Below are 17544 nucleotides of genomic sequence, written 5' to 3' on the forward strand. Positions count from 1 at the left end.
GTATGTATTATTTTAATATGGTGGGAGTTATTTTTCTCTCCCTTTTGAGGGATCTCTCTGGAAGTATGTTTTAGCTTCTCTGTGTTGATATATTTATATTCCTCTAATTATCATAGATCGAAGCTGTTAGAATTTCAAAACTTCCGTTTTCACTTTGTTTTTTCTTCTGTCAGACTTTTGCTAGAATGGTGTTTTTACTTTTTCTCCCCTTTCACCTTTCAGTGTGCTTCCTGGTTCCTCTCCCCCTCCCCCCTCCCTCCTCCTCCCCTCCTCCCCTTCCCCTCTCCCTCTCCCTCTCCCCCTCTCCCTCTCCCCCTTTTTTTCCCCCTCCTCCTCCTTCTCCTCTTAGAACAAATAAATTAAAGATGTTCTCTCGAATATCATTAGTGAGCTAATTATACTATCCGGTGGCTCTTTTTTATTCTTCTCTCTCTTGATTTCTGCATCATTTGACATTGATGACTAGCTCCTCAATTTTGAAATTATTTTTTTCCTCCCTTTCTTACCCAGTGCTGCTTTCTGGTTAGCTTTTTACTTCTCATTGTTCTCTTTATAGTTTCATTTCTCCATTTTTTATATCTTTTACCGAAAGTATAAGTCTTTCATAAAAATACTTTCGTGATACTCATAACTTTTTTGTGCTGCTTTAGAAATATGTCAGCATTATCTAAACTTTCTGTATAGAAGACATTAAATATTTTTATATTTAAAAATTTTATACTTAACGTCTTATATAGGTAATTTATATTTTATCTTAGCCAAATGCTTGAGAGGCAGTGTTCTTCTACACATATATTTAAAATGAAAAAAATTATGAGAACACACATAGTAAAAAGACCACTTTAACATATTTCTAGATGCTTTCTACCTCTCACCCTTATAGGAAATCATTGTTAGTATTTTATTATTCCTTCTATGGATGCTTTATGGACATATGTATAAATAGTAATATATATTCCTATCCCTGTTTCTTTATATAAATGCTAACATAGCTATAATCTTTTATATTTTGCTTTTTGAAATTAATAATTTTGGGAAGTATTTTTGCATTCCTGTCAGCAACAGATGAGTGTTTTCTAATAGAGGATGTTATTAACTTTTAAACTTGTAATTCTCATGGATTATACTTGACAGTATGTAGTTTCAACTTGTATTTTTCAGTGTGTTTTTAACTTAAAAGTTATGCTTTTTATGAGTGACTTTGATCATTCTTGAATCTCTTTTATTTCCCTTTATGAGCACATACCCTTTGCCTATTCTGACTTTGTAGAAGCTTTACATATATTTATATTAAGGAATCAATTTTCTGATATATTATAAATATTTTTAGCAGTTCGTTAAGTATGGTGGATTTTTTGTTGATGTTCTATAGAAATTTTTTAAATAATTTTTTTTTAATTTATGAATATTTTCTTTTATGACTTGAATTTCTGATTGGTAGTTGGAAAGGCCTTCTATAAGCATAGATTATAAAGGAATTCTTTCATGTGTTCTCTGATATTACTATAGTTTTATTATTTACATTTAAATATTTATTTGGAATTTATTTCAGGATAAACTATGATATGAATTTAAATTTATTTTATATGACAACATCATGGTCCCAATGCTATTTACCACATACTCCAAATTTTCTCCTCTGATTTGAGATGCCACTGTGTGTTTTGGATTCTATTTCTTGATGTTCTATTTTTCCCTATTACTCTGTGATTTCAGGTCTTGTCAAATTTTTTAAATTATTGAGGTCTTTTGATGTGTTTCAATACTCGTAACACTCGTAACACTGTGCTTCTTCCCCTTACTGAGTTTCTTTCTTTTTCTTTTCAGAATTACTATGTCTAGTCTTGTCTATCTAACATTAGATTCAGCTTACCTGGTTCAGAAACCACTTTCATTTGATTCTTTTGAACTTTTCAAATAATGCAGTCATATCATATGCAGATCTGGATAGTTTTTTCTATTTTTCCAATCTTTATTCTTCCAACTGCTTTTTCTACCTAATTGCTTATTCAGTTATTATTCAAAAGCAATAATTATTGACTGCCAGATTCTGTTCACTAATGTTTTGTTATTTTGATATTTTGCTATTCTACTTTCTGTTAAAATGAGCTCAACTATTTTTTTTTATTTTTTTTTTTTAGACTTCACATATAAATGAGATCACCAGTATAATGTTAAAAAATAGTCATGGGCATTTTCTCTAGATCTGACTTCAGTAGAGGTGCTTTGGTGTTCCCACAGTAATTATGATATAGTCTTTGAGCTGACATAGCTATAGTATATCCAGTGGTGGAATTCAGCCAGTTCAGCAGAACCAATACCCAATTTTTTGTTGAGTTCAGCGAACCAGTTGTTAAAGTGACACTTATAATCCGGGTTCTCTCTAAGGTGGATGCCTGGGCAGCTACCCAACGTGGAGATCACAAATTTACATTCCTTACCCTTTTTTAACATTCATCTGTGCAACAGTGTATTCTAAGCGCCTATAGTAATGTTCATTCCGTCCATCAGGGAAAAAAATGTGACAGAACTATGCTTCCAATATTCATTCATTTCCTAAAACTCATTATACTTTTGATGAAATACCACATTTTAATTCCCTCACATTTGTTATTTCAGTAAACATATACTGTAAAGAGAAAAAGTGCCAAACAACCAGGGGGTGACAAGCTGTCACTGGAAATACTGTAAATAACAGTTTTATTGTTTTTCTGTTAGGTATTTAATTTTTTTCATTAATATAACTTTCTTATCACATAATCTAGTTTTGTGTACCTCTTTTATTCTTATGTAAGTATTAAATGCATGAAATAATAAACTATCTTTCAATATATCGTTTTTTATACTTAACATGGTCATTAGGGCAGGCAGTCGGTTGTTAAATTATTTGAACCCCACCACTGAGTTTATATCATTTTAATGAAATATTTATTTAGTACTTGTTCTGTTTAGTTTTTTCTTTTTAATGAAGAATTTTGTTTAATTTTTTCACCTTAACAGTTAAGTTGATCTTATGTTTTTTAAAATATGAGATATATCAATAATATGCCAATATGGTTTGGTCATTTTTCTCTCCTTAATGTGCTGTCAGATTGTTTGCTAATATTTTATTTGTGATTTCTGCATTCTGTTTGTAAGTTAAATTAGGTTGTGGTTGTTTTTTAAGTTTCCCATCAGTTTTAGATATTTGGCTGGTTTTAGCATCATGGTTACAGGTGCCTCCTAGAAATAATTAGACATTGTTTGTGTTTTTATGCCAGATACAGTGCTGCTAGATTTGGAATTATCTGCTTCTTCAAGGTCCAGTAAAATTCTCTTCAGATGCAATTATTGCATTTTCTCATTTCTAAAAAAACTGCTGTATATCTCTGCCTAGATGTCTTCCTGGCTTGTTCAGTATATTTACTTTGTATAATTTTATTTATATAAAGTTTTGCCTGCTAAGCCTTTTATTAGTTGTATTAATAGTGGCAAAATCATTGAAAGGTTGGAAATGTACACTTCATTCTAAATGATTATGAGTCTTGTTAAAAATCTGGAGTTCTGGTAGTGTGTGTGTATGTGTGTGTGTGTGTGAAAGAGAAGAAACAGAATGAAAAGCATTGACTCGTAGTTGCAGCACCTAAATTGTTCATTAATTGCTTCTCATACATGCCTTGACAGGGGGGCTCCAGCCGAGCAAGTGACCCCTAGCTCAAGCCAAAGACCTTGGGCTTCAAGCCAGCACCATAAGATCATGTCAATAAGCTCACGTTCAAGCCTGCACTTGAACCTGCACTGAAGCTGGTGACTTTTGGGCTTCGAACCTGAGAACTCAGTATCCCAGGTTGATGATATATTCACTGTGCCACCATTGGTCAGTTTGGTAATGTTCTTTTTAAATTTATTTTTCAGTTACAGTTGACATACAATATTATATTAGTTTCAGATGTACAATATAGTAATTAGACATTTATGTGCCTTATGGAGTAATCACCCCAGTAAGTCTGGTATTCACCTGAAAAGTTGTGGTATTGGTGAATATTTGTGGGAATATCTCAAACTCTGTGCCTTAATCTTTTTTCAGTTTTTAATTTTTAAACTTCTCAGTATATTCTGATAATACAAAATATATTCTTGGTAGGATTCTTGGATCTCTTATTGCTATTAAAATCTCTTCCAAGAAAATATCTGAAAATATTACTTAAGAGATTTTAATTCATGATATGTCATAGTTATAGTTATCTTAATATTTGACCAAATCATGTGTTAGTATAAAAATTGACATTTCTTAATGAATTTTAAAATATAGATATGAAAGACACTATGGAAATTTAAAAATCTTCATAGTATATTTTATATAATATCACTTTGAATTTGTTTTTATGAAATTGGAATATTACTGGTTGTTTATGGTTTATTAGTAAAGCTTCAAATATAAGATCCTCTATTTTATCATAGAAAGCAAGATGGCAGTACATGAGTTGATAAAAAGTTTATTTCTATTTAGTTGTACTAATTAATTAGTGCTACTTCAATGTGGTCCATTGACCAAGCTACTTGTTACTAGCGCATAAAGAGGTTAACTACAGAAATTGAATACATATTTAGAAACTTTTGTAGCATAAATGTCTGGCAGTGTCAGATTATTTTAAAAAGTGTTAGTTTTCAATGTATTTTAAAAAATAAAACCGAAACATAATCCTTAGTTACAGATATTTTGAGAATCAAACCATAAAAGCCAGTTGATACTTAGATGTGTTATTTTGAATTAGTTAGTACGTTTGAGTAACAATTAAAGGAGTTACAGTAATTTAATAATACTCAGCTAAGCTGTTTAAATATAGTTAACTATTTGTATGTTAAATGATTTATATTAACCTCTGAGGAATAATTTTTTATGAAGGAAAGTAAAATATATTAGGCACCCAAAGAAAATAAAAACAAGCATATACCAAGATACTTAGAAAGAAAGGGCTCTTTTATTTTTTCTTTCTTTTATTTTTCTGAAGCTGGAAACGGGGAAAGACAGTCAGACTCCCGCATGCGCCCGACCGGGATCCACCTGGCACGCCCACCAGGGGCGACCACTCTGCCCACCAGGGGCGACCACTCTGCCCACCAGGGGGCGATGCTCTGCCCCTCCGGGGCATCGCTCCGCTGCGACCAGAGCCACTCTAGCGCCTGGGGCAGAGGCCAAGGAGCCATCCCCAGCGCCCGGGCCATCTTTGCTCCAATGGAACCTTGGCTGCGGGAGGGGAAGAGAGAGACAGAGAGGAAGGAGGGGGTGGGGGTGGAGAAGCAAATGGGCGCTTCTCCTGTGTGCCCTGGCCGGGAATCGAACCCGGGTCCCCCGCAAGCCAGGCCAAGGCTCTACCGCTGAGCCAACCGGCCAGGGCCAGAAAGGGCTCTTTTAATTACATGTTCTGTTATTCTTGTCTTTGCTTTTAAGAAAGGTATTTGCGCTTGTTCTTTTAGGTTTGGGGGTTTTTTTGTGCTATTTTAATATTTTTTTTTAATCTTAAATGAACTGTTTGTTCTTGGTGAACAGTTACTTAGTGTTCAATTCCTTTGTCACTCTCCATGATTCTAAATAGATATTTTTCATTTCTCACAAATACACAGTATTTATCTATTTTAGCAGTATCTCATACTGTAATTATTTCTATTTCTCTGTCTCTCTGCAGTGAATGGTGTAAGAAAGGGACTGTTTGCTGCAGAGTTGAATTTCTTGACTAAGCCTACAATAAATGTTAGGTGTTACTACTCCACACCTGGCAATGTTTTGTTTTATGCCTACTATCTGATACTTCTGAAAAGCATATCACATTATATTTTTTTGTTTTGTATGGATACTGAGGCACAGGGGTTTAAATAACTTGCATACATGTGAACGTGTCAGAGCCAAGATTTAAACTCCAGTTATCTGGTTTTACAGTCTGTGTGCTCTTAACCACAGTGTGAGTTATGGTTTTCATAAGAATGAAGTAATCACTTTTTTGTTTTTCTGGGGATTTTTTTGCTTGTTCTTGAACTACTTTTATTTGAAATTTAAGCACAACACTTCCCTATTTGTACGTAGTATATATATTGATATTTAGTCATAAAACCTAAAACAAGTAAGAGACTGTAGTTTTGTATACTTTTAAGAAAATCTGTTGGTTAAATAGATTTGTTGACTTACAAGATGATAGGGTTTGCTTAAGATCATCCAGCTCTTGTGCAGATTAGCAAAAAATAATGCTTAAAATTTTCCTCTCTATGTATGTGTGTATAGTTATATAATTTTATATGAAAACATATTACTGTTTTATATTGTGATTTTTTCAAAATAAAATTATTTGGGTTTGACCCTATCCATTGTTTAAACTTCATTTTAACTTTATTGATCACAAATATTAAGCACATTTTACTCTATTTACCAAACTGATATATGCTATATGCAGGCATTGTTGAGGAAATCAGCTTTTGGTATTTACCTAAGAATTTTGTGATGTTTTCATTGCTATTAAGTACCTGTAATGAAATATATAATAAAAGTGTAACACTATATGTGGACTTGACATAAAACAGTTTAGAAATAGTAGTCTTCTCAATGTTGTCTTACTTTTACAAATATCATCTAAAAACATCTTTAAATTATTTGTTTTTTTATTATCAAAGCCTAAGGTAAAAAATTTGAACCTATATTATTCTTCAAATTATTTTAAAATATTGTTTGAAGACTGCAGTTTGCAGCGATAAGAACCCAACATATTGTATCCAGTCCATTAAAACAATAAGAAATGGAAGAGATACTTTGATAAGTGTTCTGCCTGTTTTAACCTTGAATGCTATTATCGGGTGGGATGATGCTATATCTGTTTCATTGGTTTAGGCTTTTTCATGCTGAGAGAAATCAATACTTTGAGTCATTGGATGACAGAGGAATCACTTCTGAATTAAAGGTGGCTGTCACACATTGTCATTGGTTGACTTTCCTTAGCTATAGAGGTTTTTAAGCTTTCATTTTTCTAAGTCTGTTTTTCAGGAGTCTTTGTAAGATTTCTGTGTATAGCACTTTTTTTTCTGATTCAACTTTAAATCTGAGTTAAAGGGATAAAGTACAAAGACCTCCAAAAGTGAAATATTGAAAAGTTGCTTAATTTTCTGTCCCTTAAGTGATTTCCCTTTCAAATGGTTTCCAATGAGACAGATAATTTATAGTGTGACTTTGAGACAAATTTGCAGTACACTTAAATGTTTATATAAAATATATTTAGTTAACTAAAAATATAATACTCTACTTATAGCCATGAAAAAGAAAGTAGAAGTATATGTCTTGACATGGAATGATACGTAGTTTGATTCCATTTACTGTACATAGGAACTGTGTTTTGCTGTTATGCTGATACTCCCCACCCCCCCCCACCCCCCGCCCCCTAGTAGAAAACTACTTGGCAAACAGAGAAGAGGTGGAAGAGAGAACTTTCTTTTTATTTTATGTAATTACTTTCTAATTTGTTTTTAAAAACAAGTATATTTAAATAACTTTTATTTTTATTTATTTTTTTATTCAGTGAGAGGGCGGCAGACTCCTGCATGTGCCCCAACTGGAATCCACCCAGCAAACCCACTAAGGGTCAATGCTCTGCCCATCTGGAGCATTGCTCCATTGCTCAGCAACTGAGCTCTTCCTAGCGTCTGAGGTGGAGGGCATGGAGCTATCCTCAGTGCCTGGGGCCAAGTTGCTCCAGTCTAGCCCTGGCTGCAGGAGGGGTAGAGAGAGAGAGAGTGAGAAAACTGAGAGGGGGAGGGGTGGATAAGCAGATGGGTGCTTCTCCTGTGTGCCCTGACCAGAAATAGAGCCCGGGACATCCACACGCCAGGCTGATACTCTATCACTTAGCCAACTGGCCAGGGCAAAAAAAAAAAAATTTAGCTTTTGTAAAATCAATATACTTCAACTGCTTAGTCAAATGTTACTAAATTAGAAGAATAGCTTATGTAATATTTTAAGAATCTGCTTTTGAAATGTTTAATTGGAATTTATTTTTATTTCACAATAATACACAAACTTGAAAATTTGCTTATTTAATAATCTGTTTCTTATAAAAAAGACTGAAACTTAACTCTAGAAACAATGTACATTTAGCATTATTAATTTACAACCCTCTGTTGATATGTGAAGAAAATGATTGTGAGGTGCCCCCTAAATATTTCTATCTAGTCAAAACCCCTTTTTTTGCTCCATTAAGCTAAATACTGTTTGATCTTATAGAATGACTTGTTTTCTTAATTTTTGTTTCTTTTAGCATTTTTGTACCAGATTTTAAACTTTATATAAATGGAATTATAAAATGTGTGTTTCAACTTGGTGTTTTTAGTTCAACATTGTGTTTATGAAATTCATTCAGTTTGTTACATATTCCTATTATCAGTGCTGTATAGTTTTCTATTACATGAGTAGACCATTATTTTTTCATAATCTCTTCTGTTGATCAGCAATTAGGTTGTTTTTAGTTTTTAATTATTACGAATAATGCTGCTTTGGCCATTATATGAACTTTTTGGTGTACGTGCTCATGCACTTAGGTAGGGTGGAGTTAGTTGAAGTAGTATTTATGTTTTTATTTTTATGAGATATTGCCTCACCATTTGCAAAAATGTGTACAACTCCTAACATCAGTGTATAGTTCCCATTAATCACATTCTCATCAACAATCGATCAGATTTTTATTTCAGTATTTTGTTAGTTGTGTAATAATGCCTCATTGTGTTTTTATTTTGGATTTTATTTACAGATGAAGCTATACTTTTTTTTCTGTTTGTTATATTTTATCTATTTTTTTTTTACTTTTGTGAAGTACCTGTTTGTCTCCTATCCAGTGTTTTATTGGTTATTCTGTCTTCTATTGATTTGAGGAGGGTATTTATCTATTTGGTATTTGAGCTTATTTCTGCATGAGTGTTTTAACTACTTCCTTGCCTGTCAATGCCTTGCCTATTCAATTTCTAAAAGTTTCTTAAATAAAGTTATTGAGGTATAGTTTATATATAATATATACCCATTTTCAGTATATAGTTAGACGAGTTTTGACAAACTGTGTAATTGTTATAATCAAGATGCAGAAAATTTCTATCATCTCAGAGAATTCCTTATGATTAATTGTGGTCAGTTCCTCTGTACATATATACACCCAGCCCTAGGCTACTGCTCATCTGGTTTCTGTTACTATAGTTTTGTTGCATAAATTACAGTAATATAATAGGTACTCTAATGTCTGAATTCTTTTGGTTAGAATAAAGTCTTTGATATTCAGCCCTGGCCAGTTGGCTCAGTGGTAGAGTGTCAGCCCAGCATGTGGAAGTTTCAGCTTCAATTCTCATCCAGGGCACACAGGAGAAGCACCCATCTGCTTCTCCACCCTTCCCCCTCTCCTTCCTCTCTGTCTCTCTCTCATGGCTCCATGGCCTCAGCCTCAGGTGCTAGAATGGCTCTAGTTGCAGTGGAGCAACACCCCAGATGGGCAGAGCACCGCCCCCTGGTGGGCATGCTGAGTGGATCCCAGTTGGGTGCATGCGGGAGTCTGTCACTCTGCCTCCCTGCTTCTCATTTCAGAAAAATACACACACACACACACACACTCTCTCTCTCTCTCTCTCTCTCTCTCTCTCTAAAGTATTTGGTATTCATCTACATTGTATTGTATCACTCATTTGTTTCTCTTTGTTGCTGTGTCATAGTACTTTGTTTGCCTACTTATCTACAGGTAGATATTGAGTCATTTCCAGTGTTTGGCCTTATATTAAAAGAACTATGGGCATTATCATATAGTTTTGTATATATAGGTTCTTTTTCAGGAAATATATAGGCATAGATTTGTTTAGTGCTGTTGTTAGTGCATAGTATTTAAGCTTATAAGAAACTGCCAAATAATTTTCTAAATTAGTTAACAAGTTAACGGATTTTACACTCTAACCAGCTAGGTAGATATGACAGCTTCCTTTCCTCTTTGTCCTTGCCAATATTTGGTATTGTCTGTTATCTGAATAAATTTAAGATTTGTATTATTTCTCCCTTAAATATTTATTATTTTCTAAAATAGCATTTAAAACTATAAATTTTCCTTTAAATTCAGCTTTAGTCAATTCCCACAAATATTTCAAATTTTCTTTGTGATTTTATCTTTGATTTGTAAGTTATTTCAGTATGAATTATTTAATTTTCAATTATTTTGGAACTTTTCAGATATTATTTTTTTACAGAATATATTCAGATAAAGAATTAAAAGGGCCTCTAGATTTATATATCTTTCTGGGTAGCTTCCTCTCCTCTAGTATATTTTAAATTATCATCTCATCTTCTCAATGGTTTTTAATCTTGTTTCACATGCAAAAGCTATGAGAGAAACATATCTCTTGGTTCTTGAAAATGTGTTGAGGATATTTGGGAAGTAGCATGTAATCTGCTTGTATCTGTCATATAGGGTGTATAGGTAAGGATATTGAAGGATAGTTTACCACATTACTAAATTATAGAAGTCTACTAGTTCTAGCTAGTAAAATTTAGTCTTAATTGTTCAATATTTTAGACAATAATATAGATTTGTTATTTAAAATTTATTAATACTTTGGTAATAAATCTTAGATTTCTTTAGCAATAATCAAGTACATTTGAATTGCTACATCCCAAGGCGCTTTTTTCATTTCTTTTTAGGGTTACATTTTTGTGGTCATTGTTAGGTCATATCACCTAGTTTGGGTGTTGCTTAAAACAAGAAAACAGGGAAATTGATGTAAAGTAAAATTGAATGCAAGTATTTGACTTGGCTTTTGATTTTATTGATAGGTGATACATTTTGGTAGGTTGATTTGGAATACCTCCATTTAACGTTCAAACACGAGAATACATACACACACTCAAATATATACTCCACCAGTCGTAACATGTGTTTTATCTTGAAGCAGATATTCCTGATCTGTACTGGACTTTGAATGACATGATACGCATTGAGTACATTACTGTTTTTTTATGTGTTCAAATTACATTTTAAAGATATTTTTAAAAATAGAAAAGTTCATTTCTTTACAAAACACTCTTGTTTGGTTTCCTTTTATCATGTTTTAAGGTCACATGTGACTCTAATGTTCTTCAATGAGACAAAGATTGATAATCAGGAAAGAATAGCCCTTTAATGTGATTTATATCTATAGATTTTATGTCAGATATGAAAAGTTACTGTTTAAATTGTAAAGGAGGATCCATTAAAGAACACTTTAAACCATTTTACTATTTAGCTTACCTTGCGCTCTTTTTAGGATTATGCCCTTTAAAGCAAACTTTAACAGCTTATCAAATGCTCATGACATGTGACTTTATAAAGTTAAATTATTTTAGTATTAATAAAAGATAGAAATAAGCTATTAAATAATGCATTATTTTAAAATTTTAATATTGTTTAATATGAAGGTATGTGGTATTTTGAGGGAGTGTAGAAGCCAATGATTTTATGATATCATTAGTAATTTTAATTTCCTCTTATGTTAGACAAAGGCAGATTATGGATATAGTAGGGAATGTTGTGGGGATAAGAATTCTGCAGATGCCAACCATTTTGTCCTGTTTGTTTCAGTATATGGTTAGGTTACATATTATATAACCTCTAGAGGGCTTCCTCATTCTTAAATAAATCTCTAAAAATATCACGTATCAGTTGACATTTTTGTTCCATGGAATAATTCACTAGTCCCTTTAAGTGTGTGTCTTTATCATTTTCTTTCATTTGCTCAAATCATATTTGTGACCTGCTGAACTATCTTGTGATTTGTTTGGCTCACTATTTTAATGTAGCCTGTGACAATTACATTAATCTAGTTCCTAACATGATTTATTTTGTCCACATGAAAGCTTAGATAATAGTACTAATTTTTATTTACTAGTGTACAAAAACTAAGCTCTCAGAGGTTTCCCTAAATCTTCTAATTGTCCAATTTTTAGAGCCATTATAATCCTCTCATTTTCCATATGAGGACAGTTGGACAAGAAGAGCTGAAGTGGGTTAGTCTCCCAGACCTGACAGGAGATACTACCAAGAATGATACTTTAATCTGATTTTTGTTTTGCTTCCCAATCTTACATTTACACACACACACACACACACACACATACACGCGCACACACATGTGCGCACATGCATGCGCACACACACACCATTTATATATAGTACTATGATTCTTAGTGGCAATTTCAGTTCTTATTATACATTTTAGAATCTCTTCACTGTTTTCTACTTGTATTTTGTACTTGGGTCAGATTATGCTGCTTATCCTCTCCTGAAATTTACCCATGTTTTTCTGCCTTGCTTTTGTTTTAAGGTTTTTTTTTTATTCTCACTTAAGAATGACTTATCTTCTCAAACTCTTTGAATTTTATCTTTCCTTATAGCGTTTTGTATATTCCTCTTACTACTTTTTGTAAACCTTCTTATTAAATATCATTTAAAAAATTTATTTAGAAAATTAAATTTTAACAGGGTGAGATTGATCAACAAGAATATATAGATTTTGGGCAAACATCTCCACATCATTTGAACAGTCGGTTATGTTGTATACCCATCACCCAAAGTCAGATCACCCTCCGTAACCTTATATTTGTCCCTGTTTATAACCTTCCCCCCATCCCTCCTCCCCATATTCCTCCCCCCGACACTCCTCTCCCCTCACATCCCCCCCCACCTTCCCTTCCCCCTGGTAACCATTGTACTCTTATTTATGTCCATGAGTCTCAATTTTGTATCCCACTTATGTGTGGAATCATACAATTTTTAGCTTTTTTTGATTTACTTGTTTCACTCAGTATAATGTTATCAAGGTCCATCTATATTGTTGTAAATGATACTATGTCATCGTTTCTTATGGCTGAATAGTATTCCGTTGTATGTATATACCCCATCTTCTTTATACAGTCCCTATTGAAGGGACTTTGGTTGTTCCCATGTCTTGGTAAATATCATTTTTTACCTTTAGTGGTTTAATGCCAATGATACACCTTTATTATCACTTTCCTCCTCCCAGACTAGATGGAATGGGGGTTCTCCAGGGCAAACACTGTCAAGATAATTCAGCCTTTGATCTCTATAGTCAAATGTTTTTACACAGAATAAGAGGTATTTGATTTTTTTTATACATGTATAGAAACACCGTATCGGTTTGGTTACTTTTTGTATTAGGAACACAAAACCTAATTCATACTGGTTATAATGAATGAGGAGGAGTTTAGAAGTTCTCATGAAAAGTCTAGAAAAAAAATGTGTCATAGAATGTCTAAAGGTAGGCTGGTATTTGATCCAGAAGTTCACAATTCCATCTGGAATAAGCTCTGTATTTCTGTAATTCTCCTGGCTCTGAGCCCCTTGGGTTTTGGCTTCATCCTCATAAAACAGAGAGCTTTCAACACTTCTGGAATTATGGGCTTCCTCTTTTACACCCCAAGAGGAAGGAAGGGAAGTACCAGCAAAATCCTGAACTTTTTTTTTAAATGCAGCAATTAGATCAAGTGCCCTTCCCTTGATCTAATTTGTTGGAGTGGGAATGATATTACCACCATTGGTTTAGAAAAATTAGGGCCCTTTCTTGTTGTTGGAGCAGTGCTGGGGGTAGTGTGTGGCAACAATCTATCTAGGTGTTTCTTATATACCACAAGAGAGTCAGGCAATCACAGTGCATATTATATATGTACATAAACTAGTAATATTTTAGTAATATTCCAACATCAAATTGTTGTTACCTGTCACGTGTATGTATATGTGAGCTTGCATTTGGAGGGGTAGAGACCAGTAGACCCTATGAATAAAATCAAGAATCGAGTATACATTAATCTTTGCTTTCCTATTTTTAAAAAATATTTATTGGATTGATTTGAGGGGGGGGGGTGAGGGAAGAAGGGAGAGAGGGAGAGAGACAGGAACATCTATCTGCTCCTGTATGTGCCCTGACTGGGGATTGAACTGGCAACCTCTGTGCTTTGGGACAATGTTCTAACCAACTGAGCTATCTGGTCAGGGCTTTACTTTTCTATTTTAAGCAGTTAACTAACTAGGTACTATAGCATTGTAAACATGACACCACAGAGCATCTGAAGAAAAGTAATAGACATCTTGGAAACTGGTAATTGTATTGTATTTGGTTATTGCTGAAGAATCCAAAAATATTTTTGGCAAAACTGGTATCTAAGACGGTACTTTATAAACTTTAATGTGTTAATCACCTGGGGATCTTATTAAAATCCAGATTCCAATTTAGTAAGAGTGGAATGAGACCTATAATTCTGTATTTTTCCTAGGTTTCCAGGTGACCCCTGTGCTGCTGGTCCATTTTGCATCATTGGGAGTTAAAGGCCCATATTGCTTTTGTCATTTTCTAAAGGTGCTGAGAACTAGCTCAGTTTACTGTTGCACGCCACCATCGTCCCTTTTATGGACCTCAGTAGGTCTCTCTGCTCTTATCGCACTACGTTCCATTCTCCAAATGGCATCTCATAGTGATCATTTCAATATATAAATCAGTTGCATCACTCTACTGCCTAAAAAGTCTACTGGTATCACATTGCATTAGAATAAAATCTAAACACCTTAGCACAGCTACACAGTACTAATGCCACAGCCGCCTCACTCCAACTCCTGTCCTTCTTCCTCTGAGGCCCTCTGCCTGGAGTCCTTGCAACTCCATGCTACTGTAATGTGGGCCTCACCTCTCCCCTGATGAGCTTTTTCTCATTTCTTAGGTCTCTGCTAAAACCTTCACCCTTTCTAAGTGTATTTTATGAATGCAGAGAAATAAATTATTGGGGGATTGTTGTACTCAGACAGTATATCACTACATCTCAGTCAATTCAGTTAATGAGGTGTATAAAATAACTTTAGACATTTAGCTGTTTCAGTACATATTAGAGATTATTTCATGCTGCATTTTAAAGTTTTTTCCCCCATATTTTATAGGATTAATAGATTTCTTTTTCTATTCAAGTCACTATGTGCCCAATATTCTGCGGACAAGCGAGAAGATGAGAAGCTGTGTGATCATTTGATAAGAGCTGCTAAATATCGAGACCATGTGACAGCAACTCAGCTAATTCAGAAAATTATCAACATTCTCACAGACAAGCACGGAGCCTGGGGAAATTCTGCAGTGAGGTAAGGTAATACTTTTAGCATTTGGCCACTGATAGTCTGTAGAAGGCCTAGATTTAGATAAATGGCTTTGGATATGATCAGGGCCAGATGAAGAAGAGTAATTTAATTTTGTATTTTATCATCTATGAATTTGAAGTATAGGGGAAGGAGAATACCAATATGGGTATAGTTATGGATCTTTGTAGATATTTAATTTCCCTCAACTTCTTAAGGAAAACATTTAATGTAAATGATTTTATTAGCTACACATATATTTGAATTTTATATAAATACAATATTTTGCCTCAAGAAACTATTTCCTGTTTTACACTTTTGAAATTTTAACACATACATGAAAACATAATATGTATTGTTATATTGAATTGCATTGCAAGTTATAAGACTATGATGATAAAAATGGTTAAATGGCCTGACCTGGTGCAGTGGATAGAGTGTTGGACTTGGATGCAGAGGAACCAGGTTCGAGACCCTGAGGTTGCCAGCTTGAGCATGGGCTCATCTGGTTTGAGCAAAGCTCACCAGCTTGGACCCAGGGTCGCTGGTTCCAGCAAGGAGTTACTCGGTCTGCTGAAGGCCCACGGTCAAGGCACATATGAGAAAGCAATCAATGAACAACTAAGGCAGGGGTTGGGAACCTATGCCTCACAAGCCAGATGTGGCTCTTTTGATGGCTGCATCTGGCTCATAGACAAATCTTTAATAAAAAAAATAATAACGTTAAAAATATAAAGCATTCTCATGTATTACAATCCATTCGTTTCCTACCGCTCATGTTCATGGTTGTGGTTGGCTGGAGCCAATCACAGCTGTTCTCTGGGACAACACCACATTTTTATTGGATAATGCATAACGTACACGGGTCATTGTATGGCTCTCACAGAATTACATTTTAAAATATGTGTTGTTCATGGCTCTCTCAGCCAAAATGGATCCCGACCCCTGAACTAAGGTATCACAACGAAAAACTGATGATTGATGCATTTCATCTCTCTCAGTTCCTGTCTGTCTGCCCTTATCTATTCCTCTCTCTGTCTCTGTAAAAAAAAAAGAAAGTTAAATGTCCCCTTTAAAATTGTATTCACTATATCTTTCTTTTTTTTAAGATTACTAAACTGAACATGCTATTTTGGATTCTGATCTCTAGAAACAAAGTAATTAAATAGCCTTCGAGGACTAAGACACTTAGACAAATTGTGAAATTTAGTTTCATTGGAATATTTTAAGCATATCTTTGACTCATTTAAGAACGTAGATAAAGAAGTTATATAATTTGCCATTAGAGATAGTTTTCAATTCCTCATTTCTATGTCTTACTAGAAGACAACAAAAAGTGAAAATAAGTCGCTTGTTTATTATAAATAGGTGTAATTGGCTCTCACTTGTATTTTAAGCAATGTATGTATTTAGCAGGCATCTAAGTCTAGCTTTAGAAATTTTTCAGTGAATAGTAAATAATTTAAAAAACTTAAAGCTGAATTGTAAACTGAGTTGAAAGCTATTTGGTATTTTTTTAATTAAATTTATTGGGGCAATATTGGTTAATAACATCATATATGATTCAGGTATGCAACTTTATATATTGTCTATATATTTCATTGTGTGCTCATCACTCAAAGTCTAGTCTCCTTTCGTCACCTTATATTTATCTTTTTCATCCCCTCCCACCTTTTTCCCTGCTGGTAACCACCATACTTTTGTCTGTGTATGTGTGTATTAGTTCTATTTGTTTATTTGTTAATTGCTTTTTGTTTTATATCCCACATCTGAGTGGAATCATAGGGTTCTTGTCCATTTCCATCTGACTTATTTCAGTTAGCACGATACTCTCAATAGTCATCCATGTTGTCACAATATGGCAATATCTCCTCACTTTTTATGGCTAAATAATATTCCATTATCTGTACATATCTCAGCTTTGTTCAGTCAGTGGTTGGAGGATGCTTACGTTGTTTCGTGTCTTGGCTATTGTAAATAATGCTGCAGTGAACATAGAGAGTGTTTTTAGTACAAATAATGTAAAATATAGAGTAGATATATGTCATGAGGTTATTATGAAGACTACTTCAATAAAGTGAATTACATCTCTGGGCATATTATTTTTGGTGTTCAGAAGAATGGATGCCACTCAAGGACTGAAGAGCAAAGAGACTGAATGCATAAAGGCAGGGACCGGCTTTTTTTTTTAATTATAAGATTTTATTTATTCATTTTAGAGAGGAGAGAGAGAGAAAGAGAGAGAGAGAGAGAGAGAGAGAGGAGGAGTAAGGAGCATCAACTCCCTTATGTACCTTGACTGGGCTAGTCCAGGGTTTTGAACTGGCAACCTCAGCGTTCCAGGTTGATGCTTAGGAACCGCGCTTTTTTGTTTTAATCTTATTATACTTGTGCTCTG

The 17544-nt window shown here is 34.0% G+C and overlaps 1 protein-coding gene across 6 annotated transcripts in view; it reads left to right on the forward strand.

Moving 5' to 3' along the window:
• Nucleotides 1–17544, forward strand: part of LRBA (LPS responsive beige-like anchor protein) — a 634310-nt gene that overhangs the window by 281253 nt on the left and 335513 nt on the right. For all 6 annotated transcript variants that reach the window (XM_066280997.1, XM_066281009.1, XM_066281017.1 and 3 more), the window contains exon 37: nt 14986–15152. In XM_066280997.1, the coding sequence (XP_066137094.1) occupies nt 14986–15152 (167 nt within the window). The remainder of the gene's footprint in view (nt 1–14985; nt 15153–17544) is intronic.

Source organism: Saccopteryx bilineata, chromosome 1, assembly GCF_036850765.1.
Source record: "Saccopteryx bilineata isolate mSacBil1 chromosome 1, mSacBil1_pri_phased_curated, whole genome shotgun sequence".
In the NCBI taxonomy this organism is placed as follows: domain Eukaryota; kingdom Metazoa; phylum Chordata; class Mammalia; order Chiroptera; family Emballonuridae; genus Saccopteryx; species Saccopteryx bilineata.